General features: G+C 41.5%; 1 protein-coding gene across 1 annotated transcript in view; it reads right to left on the reverse strand.

Annotated features, from left to right (window-relative positions):
• SESN3 (sestrin 3) overlaps nucleotides 1-8,549 on the reverse strand; it is a 14,147-nt gene extending 5,598 nt beyond the window's left edge. Inside the window, exons 1-5 of the mRNA XM_010080403.1 lie at nucleotides 8,520-8,549; nucleotides 5,255-5,452; nucleotides 4,329-4,511; nucleotides 3,700-3,942; nucleotides 2,012-2,153 (exon numbers count right to left, since the gene is read on the reverse strand). Of these exons, the coding sequence (XP_010078705.1) occupies nucleotides 2,012-2,153; nucleotides 3,700-3,942; nucleotides 4,329-4,511; nucleotides 5,255-5,449 (763 nt within the window). The 5' untranslated portion in view covers nucleotides 5,450-5,452; nucleotides 8,520-8,549. The remainder of the gene's footprint in view (nucleotides 1-2,011; nucleotides 2,154-3,699; nucleotides 3,943-4,328; nucleotides 4,512-5,254; nucleotides 5,453-8,519) is intronic.
• Between the last annotated feature and the right edge of the window lie 13,243 nt (nucleotides 8,550-21,792).

A 21,792-nucleotide genomic window follows, 5' to 3' on the forward strand; every position in this document is an offset into this window, starting at 1 on the left:
CCTCCTCTCCCCTAGACTAAACAACTCCAGCTCCCTCAGCCGCTCCTCATAAGACCTGTGCTCCAGACCCTTCACCAGCTTCGTTGCCCTTCTCTGGACCTGCTCCAGCACCTCAATGTCCTTCTTGTGGTGAGGGGCCCAAAACTGAACACAGTGTTCAAGGTGCGGCCTCACCAGTGCCGAGTACAGGCATCAGGAATTACACCAGCTCTGCTCTATAACCTGGAGTATGAGCAACCAGAAAGCAATGCAACACTCCCCTTGTAAATATCAGTTGATGATTATATGAAAGCAAAGAGTGCTACAGTACATCAGGCTGAAATTCTACCAGAAGCTCTAGTAACTAAGCATCTTCCAAGAGCTCCAAAACATGTCACTAAGGAAGTGCAGGTTCTCTATCAGGAATCAATCCTTCCCTCCTGAATAAACAGGTGGCTTTGATTGTGTAACTACCTCTGCAGAAGTTGACTACTGCACAGCTGACTGCATTTGACCCTGATGTTAAAATCCCAGCTCACTTCCACATGCGTTGACAGTACAGTTGCCAGATGTCCACTGTTAGCACCTTGAAAAGTCAGTTAATCTAGGAATTGCAGAAGTGCTTTATCTCCTCTTTGCCTCATTAAACAATCAAAACATAACTGCGTAAGAAGAAGCTCTCACAGCATCTGCTACAGCAAATCCTCAGAGAAGAATAAAAAACCTGCACACATACACTCCTCTCCCCTGACAAGGACTGTTTTTCATGGAAGGGTAAAGGCCCAACTCGTACAGTCTCCTCAACTCAAACCAGCAAAAGAGGGAGGAAAGCCAACAAAACTATAAGCAACCCCATCAAAAAAGCCCTTCTGTCCCAAACAACACTTCTTCCTTGTACGCCTGAAGTTTCAGAGACTCATGGAAGTCCCAATTTTATAATGAAACTGCAACGGGTGTCAGTTTATCTGCACTGTTGATATTGTCTGACCAAAGAAAAACAGAAGGAGAATGCACGAGGTCCCTTCCTTAAAATCCAGCCATGACGTTGCTGGATGTATCTTCTTTCAGAGATTTTGCATGTTCCTAGAAAGCCACAAAACAATCTCTCTGCTGATCCACAATACGTTTTTCTTCCCTTTTGGGCTCAGTGCATAAAAACTTAAGATACCTTCAGACCAAGATCTAAATTCACAAAGAACAGTGTCAGTAAAATGTGAAGCATTTTATGGGTCACTTCTTAAAATGACACAAGCTGCCATCTTCAAGTAGCCTCTACTATGAGGATATGGTTGCAGCTTCTGATTATCTTGGTAGTATTATTTCTTCAAACACTTTCTTTGGAATAAACCTCTTGTTGTTTATAGGAAACAGTTTGCTGTATGGTTTATTAGAGACGAAGGCCTTCAGAGCATATGAAAAATACTGGAAAAGAAGGTTTCAGCTCTGAATTTTGAACATTATTTAAGAATGAAACAAATGCTAAGAAATCTCTGTCACAACACAGGCAGGGAACAGCACAGCAGTATGATCACTCAAAAAAGCAAGTTAGAGATGTCCTTTCCAGGTGGGAAGTAATTCAAATAGTAAAAAGCTGAGTCCCATTACAACCTATTTCCTGAACTTAATGCATATCTGAAGGCTGCTTATGACTGTCACTGAAGTTCTAAGCATTGTAGAACCTAAACCTGTGAAATGTTACTGAGTATTTACAGGAATTAATTAATTTGAAGATGCAGAGCATACAAAGAAAGAGAAATTTACACCCAACTTTTTAAAGAAGCCTCCAGGCTTTTTTTTTTTAATATAAAAAAGCTGAATTTCAAGTAGCAAAAAAGAATGGTGTTTTTTGCCAATCAAGAAATCTGAAGCAGATTAAAGCAAGTGACAGGACCACCCTTACTACACTCATACTAGACCACGAGCCTGAATAAAGAAATTAACAGAAAAAGTTGTAGTTACTGAACGGGTCTCAAGTGTTTAGTTCCTACAAAACACAAACAAAACAGAACTGGAAAAGCACAAATACCTCCACTAATTACTAGCAGACTCTCCTTCTTCTCCTTTTCAAAGCGAGTTGCCATTTCTTCCTGAGAGGCTTCTTCATCTTCTTTATCTTCTTGTAGCCTCTTCATTCTTTCCATTAAGGCCTCCAGCTCACTTAGAGAATCTGCAATCTGCAAAAAACCCATGACATTCTGCAAAATTGGAAGATAGACAGTGGGTATAATCTTCAGAATTCATGCTCGACAATAAACATTCTCAAAACCAGACAGGAGCAGCAAACACAAAAACTCAAGCCAGAATGTATTTTGTCACATATAGCAGAGACAAACAGTTTTCAGACAGCGAGAAGAAAGGAGCTTGCAAGCGTTACTCTAACCACTAGACCAGGTTGCTGAAAGCATCATCCAGCCTGGTCTTGAACACCTCCAGGGATGGGGCATCCACAGCTTCCCTGGGCAACCTGTTCCAGTGCCTCACCACCCTCACAGTAAAGAATTTCTTCCTAATATCTAAGCTACATCTGCCCTCTTCCAGTTTCACATTACCTGTTTCAAAAGCCTCAAGTCAAAGTAGTTTGAAAGCACACTATTTGTGATGTGGCTCTTAGTTCAGTCCTGAGGGTGTCCTACCCTTTAAGGAAGGGTATTTTCATTAGACCTGATCAAAATAGCCATTATGTTGACCTTTTTTTTTTTTCTTTTGTGGGGAAAACAGGCCTCTTTATTAGAAATACACCAAAGTTTGGGGTTCTGTGATCTGCACTTATAATTCAAATTTTTCATAAGATAAATGGTTTGGTTTTTCTTTTCCATCTTTTCCTTTTGATTCTGATCTTCTGCCCATAGCTTTAAGTGTTTTCTAGTATGCTACTCACTGCTTAACAAGCAACACACAGTCAGCAGCAGCCCTTTGCCCACTACAAATGCAGAATAAGACACCCCAGTGATTTGAGCTAGCATGTCTTACAGCCCCGAAACTTAAGACACAGCAACTGAACTGACTGATCACATGCTCGCATTGTACTGCTAATTTAAAAAAAATATATCTAGTGACTCTGCTCATCCCAATCCTTCATCAAAGGCAGTAACACTATTCAGCAACTGGCATTAATTCAAAGACAAAGCATTACAGAGCCACTTTCAGAAAAAATTCCTCATTTAAGTTAATTAACTAGTAATCCAAGTTCTCTGTTGGTTGATTCAAGACTGGAACACCAGCTTGAAGAATAAAGTAATTTTATTTTAGACATTTCCTCCCATCTACAGGGAAGTGTTTCAGAACGGATCTGTTTTGTGATCATAGGCCTTGAAATAAAAATTACCATTATGATCTCTGTTTTTTTTTCCATTCCTTTTTTTTCTCTTTTTCTTTTTTCTCTTTTTCTGTTTTCTTCCTTTTTTTCTCTTTTTCTTTTTTTCCACACTATCGAAGAAACTGAGACTTTAAGCTTTCAACTGAAAGCAAAGTTTTAGTCTTGCCCAATGAGTTGTGAAATTAACTGTCAAAATCACATTACCCTGACTAACATCTGCCATTCCAAAGTGGTTTTCAACAGATTACACTGCAAACTGGTAGAGCTAACCTAAGATTTACGAGACCCAACCATTCCAGTAAAGTAGACAAAAACTTTCAAACTACCCTGAAATTTAAACAGGAAAGAATGTAAGAAAGTTTTCTAATGCAAAACAGAGGCAAGTAAAAGAATCTTCTTGCAACACTAACCCCGAAGTTGCTACTTGTGAGAGATGCATTTTCTATGTTGTTGTCATTGGCAAGATCACAGACACAGAAGTTGTTGACTGCTATAAGTCTGACTCCATTAGGTGTATCCGGATCTCTCTCTGGATTAATGCCACTACCAAATACAAAACTTGCCAAGGCATGATAATGTGCCAACAGGACAACAGCATGCACCAGTTCAGGAAGAGACCAATTATTTTCCCCAGTCTTGACAAGTTTCTGAAATGAGAATAAAAAAAGTGTAAACATAAAATTTATTTCCACCCCCAGTTTTCTATAAAACACTATGTATTTTTAAAAGGGATCAATTCCTTTCTTCCAATAATACCATATTCCTCTTGCACACAAACTCTCACTGGATAAAAAAAGAGACACCTAATATATTACCTCTTTTCTGTTGGGGTTATTTTAGCCAAGGCTATTCCTAAAAAGTAAATCTTGTTGGCTCTGTCACACAGAAGAATTTATTGTCTTATTCGATGCTGTAGTACTTCCCTGACTTTTTTAACTCAAAGTTATGAAGCCTAACCAGACACTTGCATAGTTCTTAGCAGTTCTTATTACCAGACGTTTACTGCTATTACACGGCACAACTTCACAGGTACCTGAATGTGCTCTTTCGTGATTAGCCAGGGCCGGTGTGCAAGGAGTTTGTTTATTTCATTCAGATTTTTCAGTCTTTGGGGAATGTATTCTAAACCGTTCAACCATTCTGCAATCCCTCCAGTCTTCAAAAACTCATCAACGTGCATATTTATTAGGTAGGAACACTGATGTCTGGCAGCAGCCTGGAATATTTAAACACAGAGGGAGAAGGGCAGCACATTAGTGTGTAATCTGATTTTGCTGCAGGTGGAAGACAGGTTACTAACACAGAACAAAAATACAATTTTGTTCCAAAGCGCCATGCTTCATATTGCAAAGCATTTCCATACAGTATGGAGGTTTCTCCCAGTAAGTTTGATTACTTTGAATAGCAGAATCTAACTCAGGTAGGAATAGATCTCTAGAGCAGATCTGGTCCAAGCCCCTGCTCACAGCAGGGCTGACTTAGGTCAGGTTGCTCAGAGCCTTGTCCAGACAAGATCTCCATCCTTGGAGATCACACAACCTCTCCTGGCCCCTGCTGCAATGTCTCAACATCCTCATGGAAAAAAATGTTTTCCTAGTGTCCACCTGGAATTTGTTGGGACTTCAGTCCATGGCAGCTCATCCTACTATTGTGCACTGATGGTTAAAAGTCCAGATACAAGGTTACACAGTTTTAACTGCTCTCTGTAACACCTCACTCTTGTGGGTGTGTGACAGGTGTATTGCTGTGGGAAACAGGGAAACATGTATGTTGCCAATTCTCCTTCTCATTGAAAACTTTCCAGGTAGACATGCTTTATTCTGATGAAAATCAACTACAAAACTTTGCCCCCTGATAAAATGGCACACTAGTCTCTCCTTTCTAAAGTCTTCCTTGCTTTATTTTTTAAATACAGAAGTCAAGGTTGCAGGAGAATATATACTGTCTGTTGTTACATACCATTATAGCAATGTAGTGCCTATAGGGCAAAGGAAGGGGCCCATCCATGCGCAACATATAGAACTGGCTGCGGAGGAAAGACTCCAAGTACTGAGTATGGATACTCATGACCTGCGTGATGTTGTCCAGGCGACCAGATGTAGAGTATTCTTCCACAAGAAGATTAGTACGTTCATCCAAACCATTTGCTTGCATAACCTTAAAAATAAGATGGGCAAACTTAACAGAAGAAGACATTTTCTCCAGCTTTAGCCCTGGAGAGAAACATATTGCAGTATGAAAGGTTTGCTTGTTTACAAATTTAAAGGCAATGCTGGAGATCCCAACGTATATTTGTAAATATGTATGCTTGCCTGAGTGTGAACACACACATACAGATGGTTACTTTTACACTGAGAACTGAAGAGCACTTTATACTGTACCTTTGTTATTTTAATATGTTTCTGAAAAAAACCACAAAAACATTTTTCTACAGATCTTTCCAAAATGGCTAAACTTGCAGATGCTTAAAGTAAAATCTGTACAGAGATCTGTAAGTAAGCAAGAGCTAAATGGAAAGTAAAGTCTTTATGGAAGTCAGCCTGCATAGACACACACCACTGGAGCATTCAGCCCTAAAACCAATTTCAAAATTAATGGAGAGGAACTGGGTTATGTAACCAAATTATAGAAACAGGCTGGCAATCTACCCCTTCTGTGCTTGTATAATTGAAGAGGAGATCAAATGCTAATTTGTCCATAACATTCAAGTATTATTTAGAATAGGAATTTAATGCTTTCTTTAAACAAAAGCTGTTCTTTAATTACTCCAACCAATCCAAACCTTGGGCACAAGATGAAATGAAACAGCAAAAGAGTAGCTCTTACATTGCAAGCCCTGACACAGTATTAGTGCTATTACTCACTGTTTATCACCAAGAAGAGCCATTCTCAACATGTTCACTACTGAAGTTACAAGCACAAGACTAGAATACCCAGTATTCTGAAACTGCACAGTATTAAATAAGACAGCTTACTATTTCAAACAGCATGAAACGAGAAAACTTTTTATCTGGTTTACTGCATATGACGATAGCAAGTACCTAAAATCAAGAGGACACAAAGCTTTTGCTGAAATATCCATTTAAAATATCTTTCCTTCTTTATGATGGGCTGATGAATGGACCATGTCTCAAATATTTTTCCATCAAATCTTATATAGAAGTTATAGATAAAGAAACACAAACAACATACTACATTTTCACTTCTCTCCACTGTACTTCCGTCTTTTAATTTGTGGCCCCAGAAAGAAAGGGAAGAAGTACCTATGCGGTTAGGTAGCTCCATCATTTTCAGTTGTGGAGCTCTTCACCAAGATAGCTTTTTCGTGTTTTGTACCCAAAATGATACTTCCTCAGTTTTCCTTAAGAATGTTTTTACCATTGGAAGTTTATTCACACATTAGAGATAATTTTATCTCACTTATTATGGTATATCCCTCACTCCAAGGAGTCCCCCTTATATTTCAGCCAGTGTATCTCCCATGTATTTTGTCTCATGTAGTAGTTTCTTTGGGAAATCATAGTTTTTGTCTCTGGTAAGGTTTCTAATCTTCTCCAGCTTGTCAGGAGTTTTTCTTGTAACAGTACAAGTTACGGAGAAGAAATTCTGCTCACAAAATTGAAATAAAATCCTGTAGGACTGCACTGTTGCTATGTTAGGCATAGCAATATGCAGCATTATTGCTTCTGAGATTTATCCCCCCCTGTATTACTATCCTCTTCATACTGTATATGTACTTTCTCCTGATTTATTACCATTCATGGATTCACAAACATGTTTTTTTATTCTGCTTGTAAAGCCTTACACCACTTTAACAGGAACCTTTAAAATTGAGTTGTTATTGCTCTGTCCATATCCCTTCCATTACGACAACAAAGCAGACTTTGACATGAGCAGTGTTATTATCAAGATTTGCGAGATATTCAACATGTTACTAATCTTTAACTACATCCTTCCTATCCACTGTATTATTTCATGCCACGGAACAGGGGAAAAAGGTAGTAATTTGCTTAACAAACAATATTTAACATTTGTTTTTGATACTGAATAGCCATTTTACCCATACAGGTGGAGATGCCCTTCTTCTGCTGGGTAACCGCTGGGGTTACTCCTTTGTGAGAGCTACTCAGCGATTCCTCCTGCACTCTTGGCTAGCGCCTTTACCAAGTGTATCAGCTGTGAAATAAATTAATTAGCAAGTCTCTCAAAGGATGTTATCATTGTAACTACATTTATTTTTCTACTTCTTATACAATTATTGACTTGAGAAAAATTAGGTCATTACGAAGTTTGGCATCTCAATTTCATCTCATATTTCATACGAAAGGGAAATCCTCTTCACAAAAGTTTGGTTGGCTGGAATTCATTCTGCTCTCCTCTTCCCAAGTCTAAAAAAGACTCTTTTTGACCTTTCTTCCCTTTTGCTTCATTATGTTTTCTTGTTGCCAGGCTTTACACTTTCTCTGTTTGTTTTTAGATTCAAACCTTGCCAGTGTATAAACGGAGAGAGACTCAGAGAACAGCAGCTATCTCATCTTTCAAAATGTCTTTTTGGCCCTTCTAGCATATGAATTATCTGCCTTTAGCAACTCCATAAAACAAAACAAAGGTCTTGGCTTTATAGTCAGACATCCCAAATAATTCATTAATCAATAAATAATACTCTGTGAAGACTGAGATCACAGGAGAACACCACCGTAGCAAAGCTTCTACTTACTGCAGCAAGCTGCAAATCAAAGCTTAAGTTGAACATTAAATCATGGGCAGAAACCTTGAGTTTGAAGTCAAACCATATCTTCCAACCACAAGGTCTCTCAAGAGCCACAGTTACAGTCTAAGGCGTTAGTCATACTGTCAGGTTCTCTCACACTGAAGGTCAGACATTGCCCTGAGAGCTATATAATCATACTGTGCAACACTGTATAGGCCACCCCTTAGGCCTGGCATTAAGAGTAGTAAGTGATGATCCTCCAAGAGAAGAACAGAGCCAGCGCTCATGGCTGTCTCCAGGAGTGCTGGTGACCAAAACGATGTCAAACGGCACCACTTGTGTGAAAGGGCAGGGAGGTTCTTACCCACTGGAGCCTGCTCTGGGGAAATCATCGCTTTTGTTCGGAAAGGGGCTCATCTGGGTATCACTAGGCAAGCAGGACCATAAAACCAGCCTTCAGGATTTCCATTTTAAAAGCTACCACCCGCCCAGCCCAGCTACCCACAAACTTACTTCGTTCTCTGGTATAAAGGCACTTGGTCCTCTTGTCAACGGCGGGGAGACTTGTACTCTTTTTTCCTGCAAAACAGTCACATAATTCGGTCAGTATTAGAAACAACATATTAACTCACTTCATCTCACAAGATGAGATCTTCAAGGCCAGGATTCATTTCTCCTCCCAAGGCCACCTGGGTGTTTTACAGCCCACTGAGGAGCTGAAGCCATCACACCACGTTGGTTAGATCAGCTGTGCATCCCCTGAACTTTGCACGAATGAACAGCACTGATTTTGGCAAGGGATAAAACAGAAAAAAGAAAATCTAATCCCAATTGGTTTATAGACCAGCTTGAAGATACACAGACAACAGCAATAAAACATTTGGCATGATGCTAAAATTAGTCATTTACTAGATCAAATGAAAGTTTGAAGAGCAGAGGGGAAAAAAGCTGCACTTGGTAAACTGTAAGCGAGATGCTGTTTTCTTCAATATCAGCATTTAATGAGATTCGCAGTGTTGAGAATGAAAGTTCGGAGAGCAGAGGGGAAAAAGCTGCATTGGTAAACTGTAAGCGAGATGCTGTTTTCTTCAATATCAGCATTTAATGAGATTCGCAGTGTTGAGAAGAATGTAGGCACTTTGTGTGCCAAATCTTGGCATGAAAAGCAGTCCACAGAAACCAGCAAGACCCAATTAAAGCCTTGTTCTAGAAACCTGACGAAGTGGCCGCCTTGCTCAGCTGCTGAGCCCAGAGAACACGACGCGTGGTACCAGCCTCGGTGCGCAAACCATAGCTAGAAGCCATGAAACGCCCTTTGAGCATGATATATTTAGTATGGAACAGGCTGATAGAGTAACAAGAGCCAGAGGACTTTTTGATTTATTAGGGATAAGAAACTGAACTAAGATAAACTGTGGAGGCTTTCCCAGCATGGCCACTGACAGGCGGAGGGGTGAGGGGGACCTGGGGATGTCGCCTGCTCCTCTGGTTCACCAGGCGCAGGACCAGCCCTGTCCACGTCATTCCGGATCACCATCGGGCCAACCTCCTCTTAAAGACCCTCCTGGAGGTTCCTCCGTCTCCCTGGGTCATGTATTTCAGTGACTAACTCCTCAGATTGCTAGAAAGTTTTCCTAAACTAGGAGGAAATTTTTCACTGTGAGGGTGGTGAGGCACTGGCACAGGTTGCCCAGAGAAGCTGTGGATGCCCCATCCCTGGAGGTGTTCAAGGCCAGGCTGGATGGGTCTCTGGGCAGCCTGCTCTAGTGGTTGGCAACCCTGCCCACAGCAGGGGGGTTGAAACTAGATGATCTTTAAGGTCCTTTTCAACCCAGGCCATTCCATGATTCTGAAGTCCAAGATGAATTTCCCTTGCAGTAACTGAAAGCCGTTGCTTCTTGTCTTTTCTTCTTTTCCTCTTTATGGTTGCACTCCACCTATCTGGAAACTACGGCTGCACACTTTCTCAGGTCCCTAATTACATGCAGCGTTGGTGACTCTTAATAAGTTATCCATCAACAGCAGTATCGGATTTGCGTACCAAATATTTCGTGCCCCTAACATGAAAGTCCAAGTTTTCCATAACAAATGGCTTAAGTTTAAACACCATGTGCATGACCAGCAGCACCAGTCCCAGAAGGAGCATGCCACCGATTTCCACACAGGAAAATTAAGCCACTGGAACTGCGTAACTACTGGCCTGCTCCTTAAAAACATCCTGACCTTTCTAAATTAGATTATGAAAAACATGCAAAAATCAGCAGTGATTATTCAGGAAAGATGTTCCAAAGTGAACTCTCACAGGACAATTAAATCTGTGACTTTGGAATAATTAGCAAGTTGGATCTACTGTGTGAAGCCCAGCAGCCAGGAGACAACCTACTGCAACTGCTGCCTGCTGTCACAGCCCCAAAATCCCAGAAAATACTTATGAATCAAATGTACTTGGCCTAAAGCAAGAAAAAAGGGTATAGACAGAGCAGGTATCTGCACACGCAAGCCCTTCCTTGCACAGCTACACAAGGCACAGGGAAGACATCTTCTAGCTTTAAATACACAATATTGCCAGCAGGCAGTCATTTTGGCCAACATTAAAAAAAGAAATGCCTTCCAAGGTTACTTCTAAGGTTGCATTTTACTTGTTTTATGAAGGCTATCTGAATATTAGAGTTTAAAACCTTAATTTCATACTGAACAATCTGGAGCGAACAGCTTGTTCAAGCGAGACAACTTGGAGAGCTGAACCGTCAGCTCTGGCTGGAGCAAGGGTCTAAACCAGAGCTGAACCACTGCCTTCTCCATCTTGCTCTCCAACCTATACCCTGCTTCTTCAGGCTCTGCAAAGCTGGTCCTCCAGGCCAGATCAGGGCAAAAAACTGCATATGCTTCTTCTAGCAGGATCTGGGCTCCGTTCCCATTTCCCCATACAGTGCAACTGCTGTTACTCCTCTGACCCTGCAGATAAGCTACTGCTGAGAAGGAAAGGAGGAAACGGTACTTGAATGGATGTACGTAGGCAAGCATCTCCAATTAATTCCTGTGAATGACGACAGAAAGCCAAGGAGACAGTCAGATAGGAAAAATGAGGTGTGTTAAATATATGACAAAAAGGACAAACCCCAGCTCCTTTTGGGTGGGGGCAGTTCTAAAAACCACAAGCCTGAAAAAAAATCAGACAAACAACCAAAACAAGAACAAAAAACCCAAACCCTAAACATGATAACCCAAACTGGTGAGCCTAATCACAGCACACTTTCAGGGTGCTAGGGTTTTTCTGTATTAAAAGTGTGTACTTTTCCCTTCGATCAACACAAAATATTATTTTGCCTTCATGTCAAAGCTTTTACTTTATTAAAACTGGTTTAAACAAGCCTGTCAGAAGAAAAGGAGCAAACATCATCTGGTTGCACAAGTTCTCAGGATACTATTAATAAAAACATGGGAAGTTTACAAGCATTAAGAAAGATAACATTGGCTTTGTCAAACTGTAGATAAGAACCACTGCTTCTGGGCACACTTTATCTAGAGCAGTGATTTAAGGTCTACCCAAGAACCCAAATATGAAAAACTATGTATGGGAATTACAAAGCAACATTGCAGATATACGGTCCTTTATGGTGAAAAGTTCTTGCTAAGCTTCTTGCTTCCCATGAAAGCGGGTTTATTTTCCTGTCCAACTAGTCTTTGCAGGTTATGCTAGCTGTCGCTAAGTCAGCTGGGGTCCCTAATATCTCATTTGAAACTGGATTCTTATGCTAAGTGGCTGAAACAAGAAACAGGTTGCTCAGCAACCAAAATGCCATATGCATGTATACCAGCCATTTTCTGCTTCAGGTTCCTTCAGAAATGCATTGCCGGACTATGAATAAGTTATTTTAAAAGGTTTGCAACCAATTCCACTTACATTAAAACTAGAGCCTTTTTGGGGATGAAGCTTCGTCAGAAGAAAGATGACTAAGAGCTTCAAAGGTAAGCAGAGAAAACTGAGCCCAGGCAGGTTACAGAGAAAGGGGCCACTGCAAGCCAGAGCCTAGAAGCAGGTTTTGCAGTAGCATGCTGTGGCATCAGACAGCAGAACGAGATCTCTGCACACCGCAGGAGAGCTGCTGCAGGAATTCATGAAAAAACAAGCCTGAGCAAGCTTTATCTGTGACTTGATTTGTCTCCTTAAGCTGCACTTGGAATGGTGGCAGGAGCTAACTATCAGGAATTGTAACAGTGATGAAGTGGAACTATTTCCCATTTGCACATCTACAATTAGCAAGAAATACCTTCATCCTCGGGCAATCTGTGCCCAAACCCCTCCCAGAGCCAAAAGCTGTAACTTGCTGTCTCACAGGTTTATTTCTAGTTGTGGCAGTGACCGTGCCCCTCCTCTACAGAGCCAAGAGGCTGTGGGCACATGGCACCTGCATCTCAAATAGCTGCCGGGCTGCCGCAGCAAAGGAAAGGATCCAGAGCCACTCGGCTGGCATGGCAGCTGTGAAGCCCAAGCAGGATCAAGCATGAGCCTGGCCAGTGCTGAGACAGCACAGCAGCTTTCCTCCCAAAGCCTACAGCACAAGAAATAACCCTTCTTCCTCTTTGCTATCACATGAGTCACTGAGTCCTGAGGCTTTTAGCAAGCTGTAAAAAGGAGGCTGTTTTGTTTGAGAATGAAGCCACTAGCTGGCGGGGCTGATCAAACAGCTGGTTTGGGAAGGACTTTTGAATACCCACGAATGCAGAAAGCACGGGCGAGAAGCAAGTGGTGGCACTGATGCGGGTGTACGGGGGCTTCTCACACACGTGGCACATAAAAGCTAATTCATCTTGAACTCGACATCATGGTGGCCATGCTGTGACTGCAAAAAAAAAAAAAAAAACATTTTGCATCTCAAGAAGGAATTTTGCAAGCCATGGCAACGCTGCCACTTGTGTCCCTGTGAACTCCTAGAGCAATGCAAGCAGCTGGGAAACACCCAGGAAGGGGCTCAGAGCCTCTCTATCAAAAACTGCCACCGCTATAAAGACATCAGGGTAATAAATAACACTAAATCAAATACAAATCCTAAGGACATCCCAAAATTAGCTTATCCTGAGGAACAAACTCTTCTTCCTAAACAAACAGGAACTTTTTTTGGGGGGAAGGTAATACATATGTATTTCTTGTTTATTACACTTTTTCTTATATAATAATCTACATCCAATTCTGCTACCATCTAGTATTTCTAAGGATCTTTCTTATTAAATTCAGTGGTCTCTTTATAACACACATGATCACCTGCAGCAATAACCCGGAGTCAAGTCCATCACAGGGATATCTACATGGAGATGTCTCCATTTCTACAAGGTGCCTGAACTCCTTCTCCAGCAGAAAGCGAGAGCAAGGTGCAGTGTTATTGAAAACAGGAGCTGAGTCCCATTCAAGACTCCCTGGAGTCTCCTGTTTGGCTTCCAACCACTGCCCCCAGAAGGGAATGGGCTTCCCATAGGTATGTATAGGGTCTGCCAGTCCCTGTGGATGCCCTGGATACCCTTAAGCATCCTAAATGGTACTTAATGCAAGTGTTGGCATTGGTCACAGCACCTGGAGCGCAGTTTGGGTTACCCTCAAACTGGTGAGCCAGCTAACCTGCTGCGCCTTGCTGGCTGCACTGGGTGTCTGGACACTGAGGGTGGGAGTGGAGAACAGGGTTCAGGACCCCCTATCTGGGGCTGAATCTCCCCAAAGGGTTTGATTTTGTCTCAGTCTCATATTTATCTCACAGTTCTTTGAAATCAAAATACACCAGCAGTTCAGTCTCGTGGATTTGACGATACAGAGACACTGCACAGGCAGTATTATTTGTTGCTGCTGATTAAAAACCTGCCTACAAACTGGCTTCTCCTACCGCTGTTATTGCTCACTGAACACATTTCCACTCTTGGTTCTTGGATCCCGGAGCAGGGTCCACCTCCATTTGCTCCGATCACAGCCAAATGCTCTGGGCTTCATTAATGCCTAACACAATTTTACAATTATACTGGACCATCTGCTCATTCTACCCTCACCAAAGACAGAAGACAGCGCACACACAAAAAAACATGAACACTGATGATATCTTAGCTTCTACTATTATTCAAATCCTTCCTTAGGCTGTGAGAAGGATTTTGTTTACTTCTACATATGCCCAGTTGCATTTTAATTTATTCACCTAATTTTGTCAGAGGAAGAGCAGTTTCGAAATGTGGCAGAAGCTTAGGAAACATCTAATTCATTTTAGGTGGAGACTCTAATACCTTTCATAAATTTATAGAGGAATAATATAATATTTAAAGCTACACATAGTCTTGCTGACTAAAAGGAAAACTAAATAGACACAGTTACTTGCCTTCACATGTCAGTACTCCTGGGAGGTTCTCATTGATAAGAACAAAAAAGTATATTCATCAAAGCTGTGAAATTTTGAAGTTATTAACAGTATAATTTTTTTAAGAAAACAAAGTTTGTGTTGCAACTTCAAAAATTTCACTACACATTAGAAGGACAAACTCAGGTGTCCTGTTTTTCAAAACAATTTCCATAGAGAAAGAAAAGCCGAAAGACAAAGAGGAAATGCGAAGAGGAATAATTTGAATGATGCACAACACTTTATTTGCGGACTGTGCAGAACTCCTCTTTATGACTGACCCATTCCTATTATTAAGCCCAGAACATATCTCCAGAAGCAATATAAGAGATGTTCAGAACAAACAATGTCAAAATGTTAAGAGTTCACAAAGTAAAAGTCCTAGCCTGCAGTCATTTGTTAAGGGTACTTCAAGTGATTTTGCAACAGTTTCTTCCTCTTAACAGACTGTGCAACTCCAAAAAATGCAAACTAAGCGATAAAGATGAAAATTAGCAGAGGAAGTCAAACCGTAGGAAATCTTTTTTATGGAACAGCATTTCAAAATACTTAAACCAGTCACTTTTAGCATTAAGAATTTGGCATCTTCGTGCGTAACAGCTAATGAAGTGGTGCAAGGAGCTGGGAAGAGAGCCAGCGCAGTACAATTGATGGGGAGCTTTTGCTTTGGTAACAGGTTACAGCCCTTTTGGATTTCACACAATAAAAGGAAGCCTATCCCAAGTTCCCATCCCTCCACCAGCTATTAAGAACACAATCCACACTAATTAGAAACCAAAGGGCAGCAATTTCTACCCAACCCAAGATGGATGGCCAGGCAGCAGAAGTCCAACAGAGGTTCCTTGATCTTTGAAAGATATCCGGTACACTCAACCTATGGGAGAAAAACTCAGACGTGAACACACAGTCACTGGCAGAACAGTCTGTCTGTCTCCGTTTTCATGAAGGAAGCCTCAATCTACATCCTCTTTTAGCCCTACTTCTGTCATATCACTCTCCCCATCCTGGAGATATTTTCTGTTAACCAAAACCAACCTTCAACTGCAACTGGGATCAGAGATGCAACGTCTGAGTTAACACATATGCTGCAAAGCACTTCTTTATTTAAGAAGCCCAAATTATGTTTTGCATTTTTGTCAGAACAGACCTGAATATATCAAGTAAAATACACCCCTGTAACTTCATGTAGCTGGAGTACAGAGCACATCTAAATGAGAAAATAAGGCTGAGTGCCCTGACCAGAAAGATGGAAAGATCTTAATGAGAATTGCTCTACTAAAGGTGCCAACAGTCAAACATCGACTATTAACACATGAAAAGGATGAGAGGCAAAGAGCCATTTCTTCTACTTCCTTGTTGCTAGAGATTCACTTCATCTAATTTAAGCCAAACCTCAAAATATGAGTTCTTATCTGTGCCCCAATCCTTGTCAGGTACCGAGGGTGAAATTCAACCGATCAAACACAGTCAGTCAAATCAGAGTTAGCCAGCCGGACCCTGGTTACAACCGAAAAAGAAACATGATGTTTAACTCCGGATGAGATCAATTGTGCCATGCAAAGGCCTGGTTTTCCTTCACAGACTAACAGGAATCCATGCTAACCAGGTCAAACTTGGTGGTCTGAAGCTAGGCAAGACACATAACACTAGCAGACAAATGGTCTTCTGGTCTACTTCAACCTTCAAAAAAAACAACCAACCAAAAACAAAAAAAAAAAAAAAAGAGAGAAACAAAGCTTCCCTCTTACCAGTCCATGGAGAACCTCGCCTCCTTCCCTCCCTGCACAACCAGCGGTAACACTGGAGTTTGTATGCTCCCCAAGAAATGCCCTCAGGACAGAAGATCTTGTGATCATCAAGATGACTCAAAATCCTACGAGCACAGCAGAAGAGCATTTTCTATGTTTCAACAGCATCAGATATCAAGGGCAAAAGTTACAGTGGAAAACTGCAGTGGTTTAAGCTGGGACTTGTTTTATCTGTACTTTGGCTCACTTCCACCTTCAGATTTAGTCCAAGTCTGGCATACTGAGACAGACCAGTATTATCTCGTTTGGGGAACATAGCCTTTAGCCACTAAATTGGCAAAACTGCATCAAGTTAATCTGCCTCATCATCAGCCAGGACAGCAATGCTGCTTGCTAACAGTCTCTGAAGCAGCACGGCATATCCTTTAATCCACCGCCTCCCATGCAGAGGGTTGCCTCGTCCTGCCCGAGCACAGCCCATCTAACCAAGCCTGGTTTCGCTCTGCCAGCGGGGTCCCACGTGCTCTGGAGGCTGCACGCTCAGCGTGGGTAAGGGCAGCAGCCGTGGTCACGCATGTGGGCTCTGTCCTCCTACGGAGACACCGTACTGACTTCCCCATTTGATCCTCACAGCAAATCACTGCCAACAGGTAGAACAAACGTTTGATAGAAAGTACAGATAAAACAACAGCTGCTCCTTACAATACAGTAACTGAATAGTTAAATACTTAAATTCATAAACACACACACACACACATTTGATTTATTGGGCATACTGCCAATTGGAGAGGCATAACTGGTGGATAATAAAAAAAAGAGAGAAAAAGACCCCTGGGGTTATGTAAATTTGTCATGTATCTCTGGCAGAACCGCCTCCCAAGAATGCTCTACCGAATTTTTAATAGAAGTATTGTCTGAAAATACATGCCTCGTAAGCAAGCAAAATTGAATGGTATTCATCCATACTGTAAATGCATAATAGCATCCTTCTACTGTGAAGAAAGTGGCTTAGTTTGTTTTTTTTAAAGTATTTCAAAGATGCAAAATGTTCAAAATATTAGATTAATATAAAAGCAGCACATAGCAAAATACTCCATCAACATATTTTAAAGAAAACCTTTAATGGACTCCATTGCAACTCATGCTGGAACATCCCCAAGTCCTACAGTACTCCAGCAGAATCATGCTCACCAAGGTTTATAGGGAGAAAGAGGCACTTAACTGCAGGTTACTGTAAAAGCAGACTGGAGAACTGTTTAACCAGGGACTGATATCAAGGCTGCATTCTCTCACCTCTCCTCTTCAGCACTGCCATCACATTCGTTACCACAAAGGGCAGACAGAAGCACAATTCAGGCACAGGGTGCCTTAAAACATTAAGACTTAGATTTTTACCAAGGGTAAGACCCTTAAGGTTACATCTGCATTGCAGTCGCTAGCACAGCCGCTGCTTTTCTGGAAATATTTGAAGCTAGCTTTAAATAAGTCCTTGGCTAACAGTTCCCAAGTCAGGCGGGCGCATGGAGCTCAGCTGCACAACCTGTTTGAGAAACCAGACAAACGTTAATTCAGCCACTGATGAGTTTTCAATTGAAATGATGATGTTAGACAGCTCAGGCTGAATAGTATCATAAAGAGACCTGCTCACAGCAAGTATATAGTCCCATCTTTGCACTTTAGTGGAAAAAATAAGAACAATATCCTGCTCTCATTACCATCTCAATCCCCCTGCAGTTGCAGGGAAGGAAGCTGGGCTCTGACCTCTGCACTAGCTTGCTAAAATTGTTTCCTTCCCAGCTTCAACCACTTGCATGATAGGCTATCAAAAGCAACACAGCTGCACTGGTGTCCTGGCCACACAAGGTCTTTTGCTGTCTGAGGTGCTAGTCAAGCAATGTTCGTGACTGTTGTCAAAACACTACATGTTTACTAAGCACCAAACACTGAAAAATCTTTACTAGCAAAGTGTGGAAATTCACCAGAGTTTAACTCAACAAGGCAAAGGCTGAGGATCTTTCCAATGTGAAAAGCTGTTTGGCCTGTAGCTATGAGATCTCAGACTATACAGTCCAGCCTCCCAGACCCCTCCACTGCTTTTTACCAAATATTCCACCATGCGACGTCCCTGCTTGGTTACAGCTCTCAGTTCTGGCAGCTGTTCTCTTTAAATGCAGGAGGTGATGCGCTCTGCCTGCTCCCCCTGTTCAACCAACTGGTGAGAACCAGGATGGTTAAGTGGAAAGTTTGAATTTTAGCAGAAAAGCAGGACACTCGATGCACAGGAGCATTTTGCTACCAGGAGTGTATCAGAGATGCTTCTCTATTGCATCTCAAGGAAAAGTTAAAATCGCAAAGCCCCATACTCCAGAAATAAACTCACCACGTGTCCCTGCCGGCACTCCTGCTTGATAAGTCTGTGTCCTTGCAGTGTTTTCAGCTCGATAAAAATACTGAGCAAATAAACAATGTCCCAGAATATGCTGCTACAGAAACATGCTCCCAAGCACCTTTCACTTACCGGGTACTATAAAAAACCCAATTCTATTCTGAGACATAGGAAAGTCAGGCAGATGGCAGAAGCATGGGTTTTCAAACTGCTTTTCCCACACATTTTATGTACAAAATGATCATAGCAGTTATTTTAAATCTGTGTGCAGGAACTAACTTAGGAGTCACGGAAGTAACTTGCCAAAATTCAAAAAAACCAAATCCTCTCAACCCAGATAAAAGAGGAAAATGTGCTCAGCTCAGTACTGGAGCCTCCCCACCCCCCAGTTTTCTGCCATCTTTTTCACACAGGACTGTGAAACACAGTAGCTTGAGTCTTGGAAAGCAAGTCTGAACTGCTGAGCTTGCTGTCACGAGCATGTCAAGATATTTTAATTGATTGCCTTCTGGCTGTCACAGTCCATGCATAGTGTGCTTTTACCACCTCCAATAAAAGGATTAGGAGCCAACCAGCAGGTGACAAGCTCAAGCAGAGGTACTTAACCTTTTCCACAATGTGCAACTAAGCTGTGGAAATACTTGCCGTAAGATGCCGAGAACACCTCAAGTCGGTGTGTGTTTATAAGAGAATTGTTCAAGCTCATGGAAGAGAAACGCAAGAACAGTTATTAACTACGGAGAAACCACCTCCAGTTCAGGAAGTTTTCAAGTTGCAAATACTTGGAGACTGGGAGACACTGCCAAGGGACTGTCATGATGGATTTGCTCCATTTTATGTCCTCTTCCTTTGATACCTTCTCTTGGCTGCTGTCAGAGATGGGACACTGAGTTTCGACCTGACCCACTATACCTGCTCTAATGCTGTTATATATCTGCAGCAGATTGGTTCAAGAATACTACTTATTCTATAAATGCTATTAAAAATGAAACCTATTATTTGCTAATAGAGATAGGAACTGGCATCACCCAAACAAGGAGACATTTTAGCTAAACTGGACCATTGCAGAAATAAGCATTGTGCTAATCAAGTCTAAAAGATGCAGCCTTTTATGGAGCTCCTCAGTGCCTGGGTGAGCATACTCCTACACTGTCTGTTCAACACAGGTGGTATCGTATCATTTACTTCCTAATCTTGAGTACACTGCACTTCAGTTATTTACTAACACTGTTTTTAGGAAGAAAATGTTAATCTTCCCCTTTTCTGAATGTGCCTCATCAGAAGTTACATCAATTTAGATCTGAAAAAGGTGAAAAAAAAAAAAAAAACAAAAAACCTGAACAGTTGAAACTACTCACCTGATGGGCAGACTATGTTTGTTTAGATTGATGGTATCTACCTGGAAGAATATAAGCAGACGTTGGCTATGCTACCTCCCCATGAAGAACTTTAGCTAAGCTATTCAAGGAAATATAAAAATATCAAAACATAAGGCTGACATAAGGTTTCTATTTTACAGCAAACAGAACTTGTGGTCGATGTTTCTTAAAATTTTAAAAGTTAATTCACTGAAAAGTTTTTAAGAATTGAAAAGCCCCCCTGGCACAAGTTTCTCAGACTCATGTACAATCGATGACCACTGAGCAACTTTGTTACAGTTTACATTATGTAAGGAACGCTGATGCTGTTCTTATAGCTTTGCCTAGAAAGGGATAGTCCCTCTGGACATCCAAAAGGAGCAATGTCCTCCTGCTTTAATAGAAGCACATTTTTTGCCATCTTTCTTTGGTCGATGACTCAAACAGAAAGACCGTGCCAGACAAAAAATAAAATCTCCCTGACTAACACGCTTTACCTCTAGCCCAAAGGCACAACTTCCAAGAGCAAGCGCCTTGCCGTCTAAGCCAGGAATTTAAGCCTTTTCTGATTAGTTGACTCGTAAGCAATTTTCAGAAGGAGATGGCATCTACACTGTGCCTCTGAGTTTACCGAAATAAGTTTTCTTAAACAGCCTCCTTGAAAGAAGTCCAGAGAAATCTTAGAGGTGCTTGGGCCACAGATGGAAAACCATGGGTGAGCCCTTTTGATTCTTTTTGATTCTTCACCCGATAGGAAATCCTAAAATAGTCACCAATTAGAGCAAATTATTTCTCCAAGGAGTCTTGTTGAGAAAGGCTGGAGACTGTTTTACAATGAGCAACGAGATGACACACTAACTGTTTTACATTTGATTAATCTGGGAGAGGTTTGGGCAGGAGGCAGACAGAGGAAAGGCTTCATCTCGGAAGCACATTTGAAAGCCACCGACTTGCTGGAACAACCATAGCAACACTTGCAGTCAGGCAGTTTCTTCCTATTTCTTCTTTTTTTTTTTTTTAAAAAAAAAAGAACATCTTGCATCTTAAGCAAAGTGAGTCATTGCTGAGATAACAATCTCCAAAACACACCGACTTCATGTGGCTGAGCTGGTGGCAGCAAAGACCTAAGGTACAGACGTATTTTCCTCACAGCTTAAAAGAGATGCTGATTTTCAAAAATGAAGACTCATAACTGTTACAGAAGATTTATTGCATGTAAATAAAGAGACGTGGCCAGAGAGAAGAGATCAGCTATTCCTGCTCTCTCCAGCTGCCCGGGCCAGCAGACTGGCAGAACTTCAGGTTTGCCTCCAGCCTCTGAGCTGACAGGCACGACTGTCTGTCTCCTCAGGTTACTGCCTACACTTTTATTAAGTTTTGGCTACATTTTAGTGACTTAATGACTCTAGAAAAAAATGGCCAGCAAGTACTACAGGAATATTAAACCCACTTATTTTGTACCCTGCCTGAATAAAGACTTCTGTAGCTACGTAAGAGTGATTAACATGCATTGCCTAATGAGACCCTCCATCACATCCAGCCCACTCGTCCTTTTTCTGAATGAAGTCACCAAACCCAAACTGAGACCTTTGCAGCAGACTAAGCCCAGCTCCTCAGAGGCACATTCACAGCATTTATTCACACTCAGCTTAGCCCTGCGCAGACAGAAGTTAGACCATGCAATGAGTATTCCAACTGTTCTGGGAAGTAAGAACCGAGGCCACAGACCTAGCTGCTCAAACAAGACAAATTACTCACACTGGATGGCTGGATGCTTCCTGTAAGTATTCATGAGGCACAGCTTAACCCAAAGGAGTGTCCCATACAAAACAGCAACAGCACTGGATAGTCAAACTGCTTTTGCTAGTATTGCAAGTTTCTGTTGGATAAATAGGTCAAGTAACTACAGCTTTATCTAATACC

Source organism: Pterocles gutturalis, unplaced genomic scaffold, assembly GCF_000699245.1.
Source record: "Pterocles gutturalis isolate BGI_N339 unplaced genomic scaffold, ASM69924v1 scaffold14014, whole genome shotgun sequence".
Classification (NCBI taxonomy): domain Eukaryota; kingdom Metazoa; phylum Chordata; class Aves; order Pterocliformes; family Pteroclidae; genus Pterocles; species Pterocles gutturalis.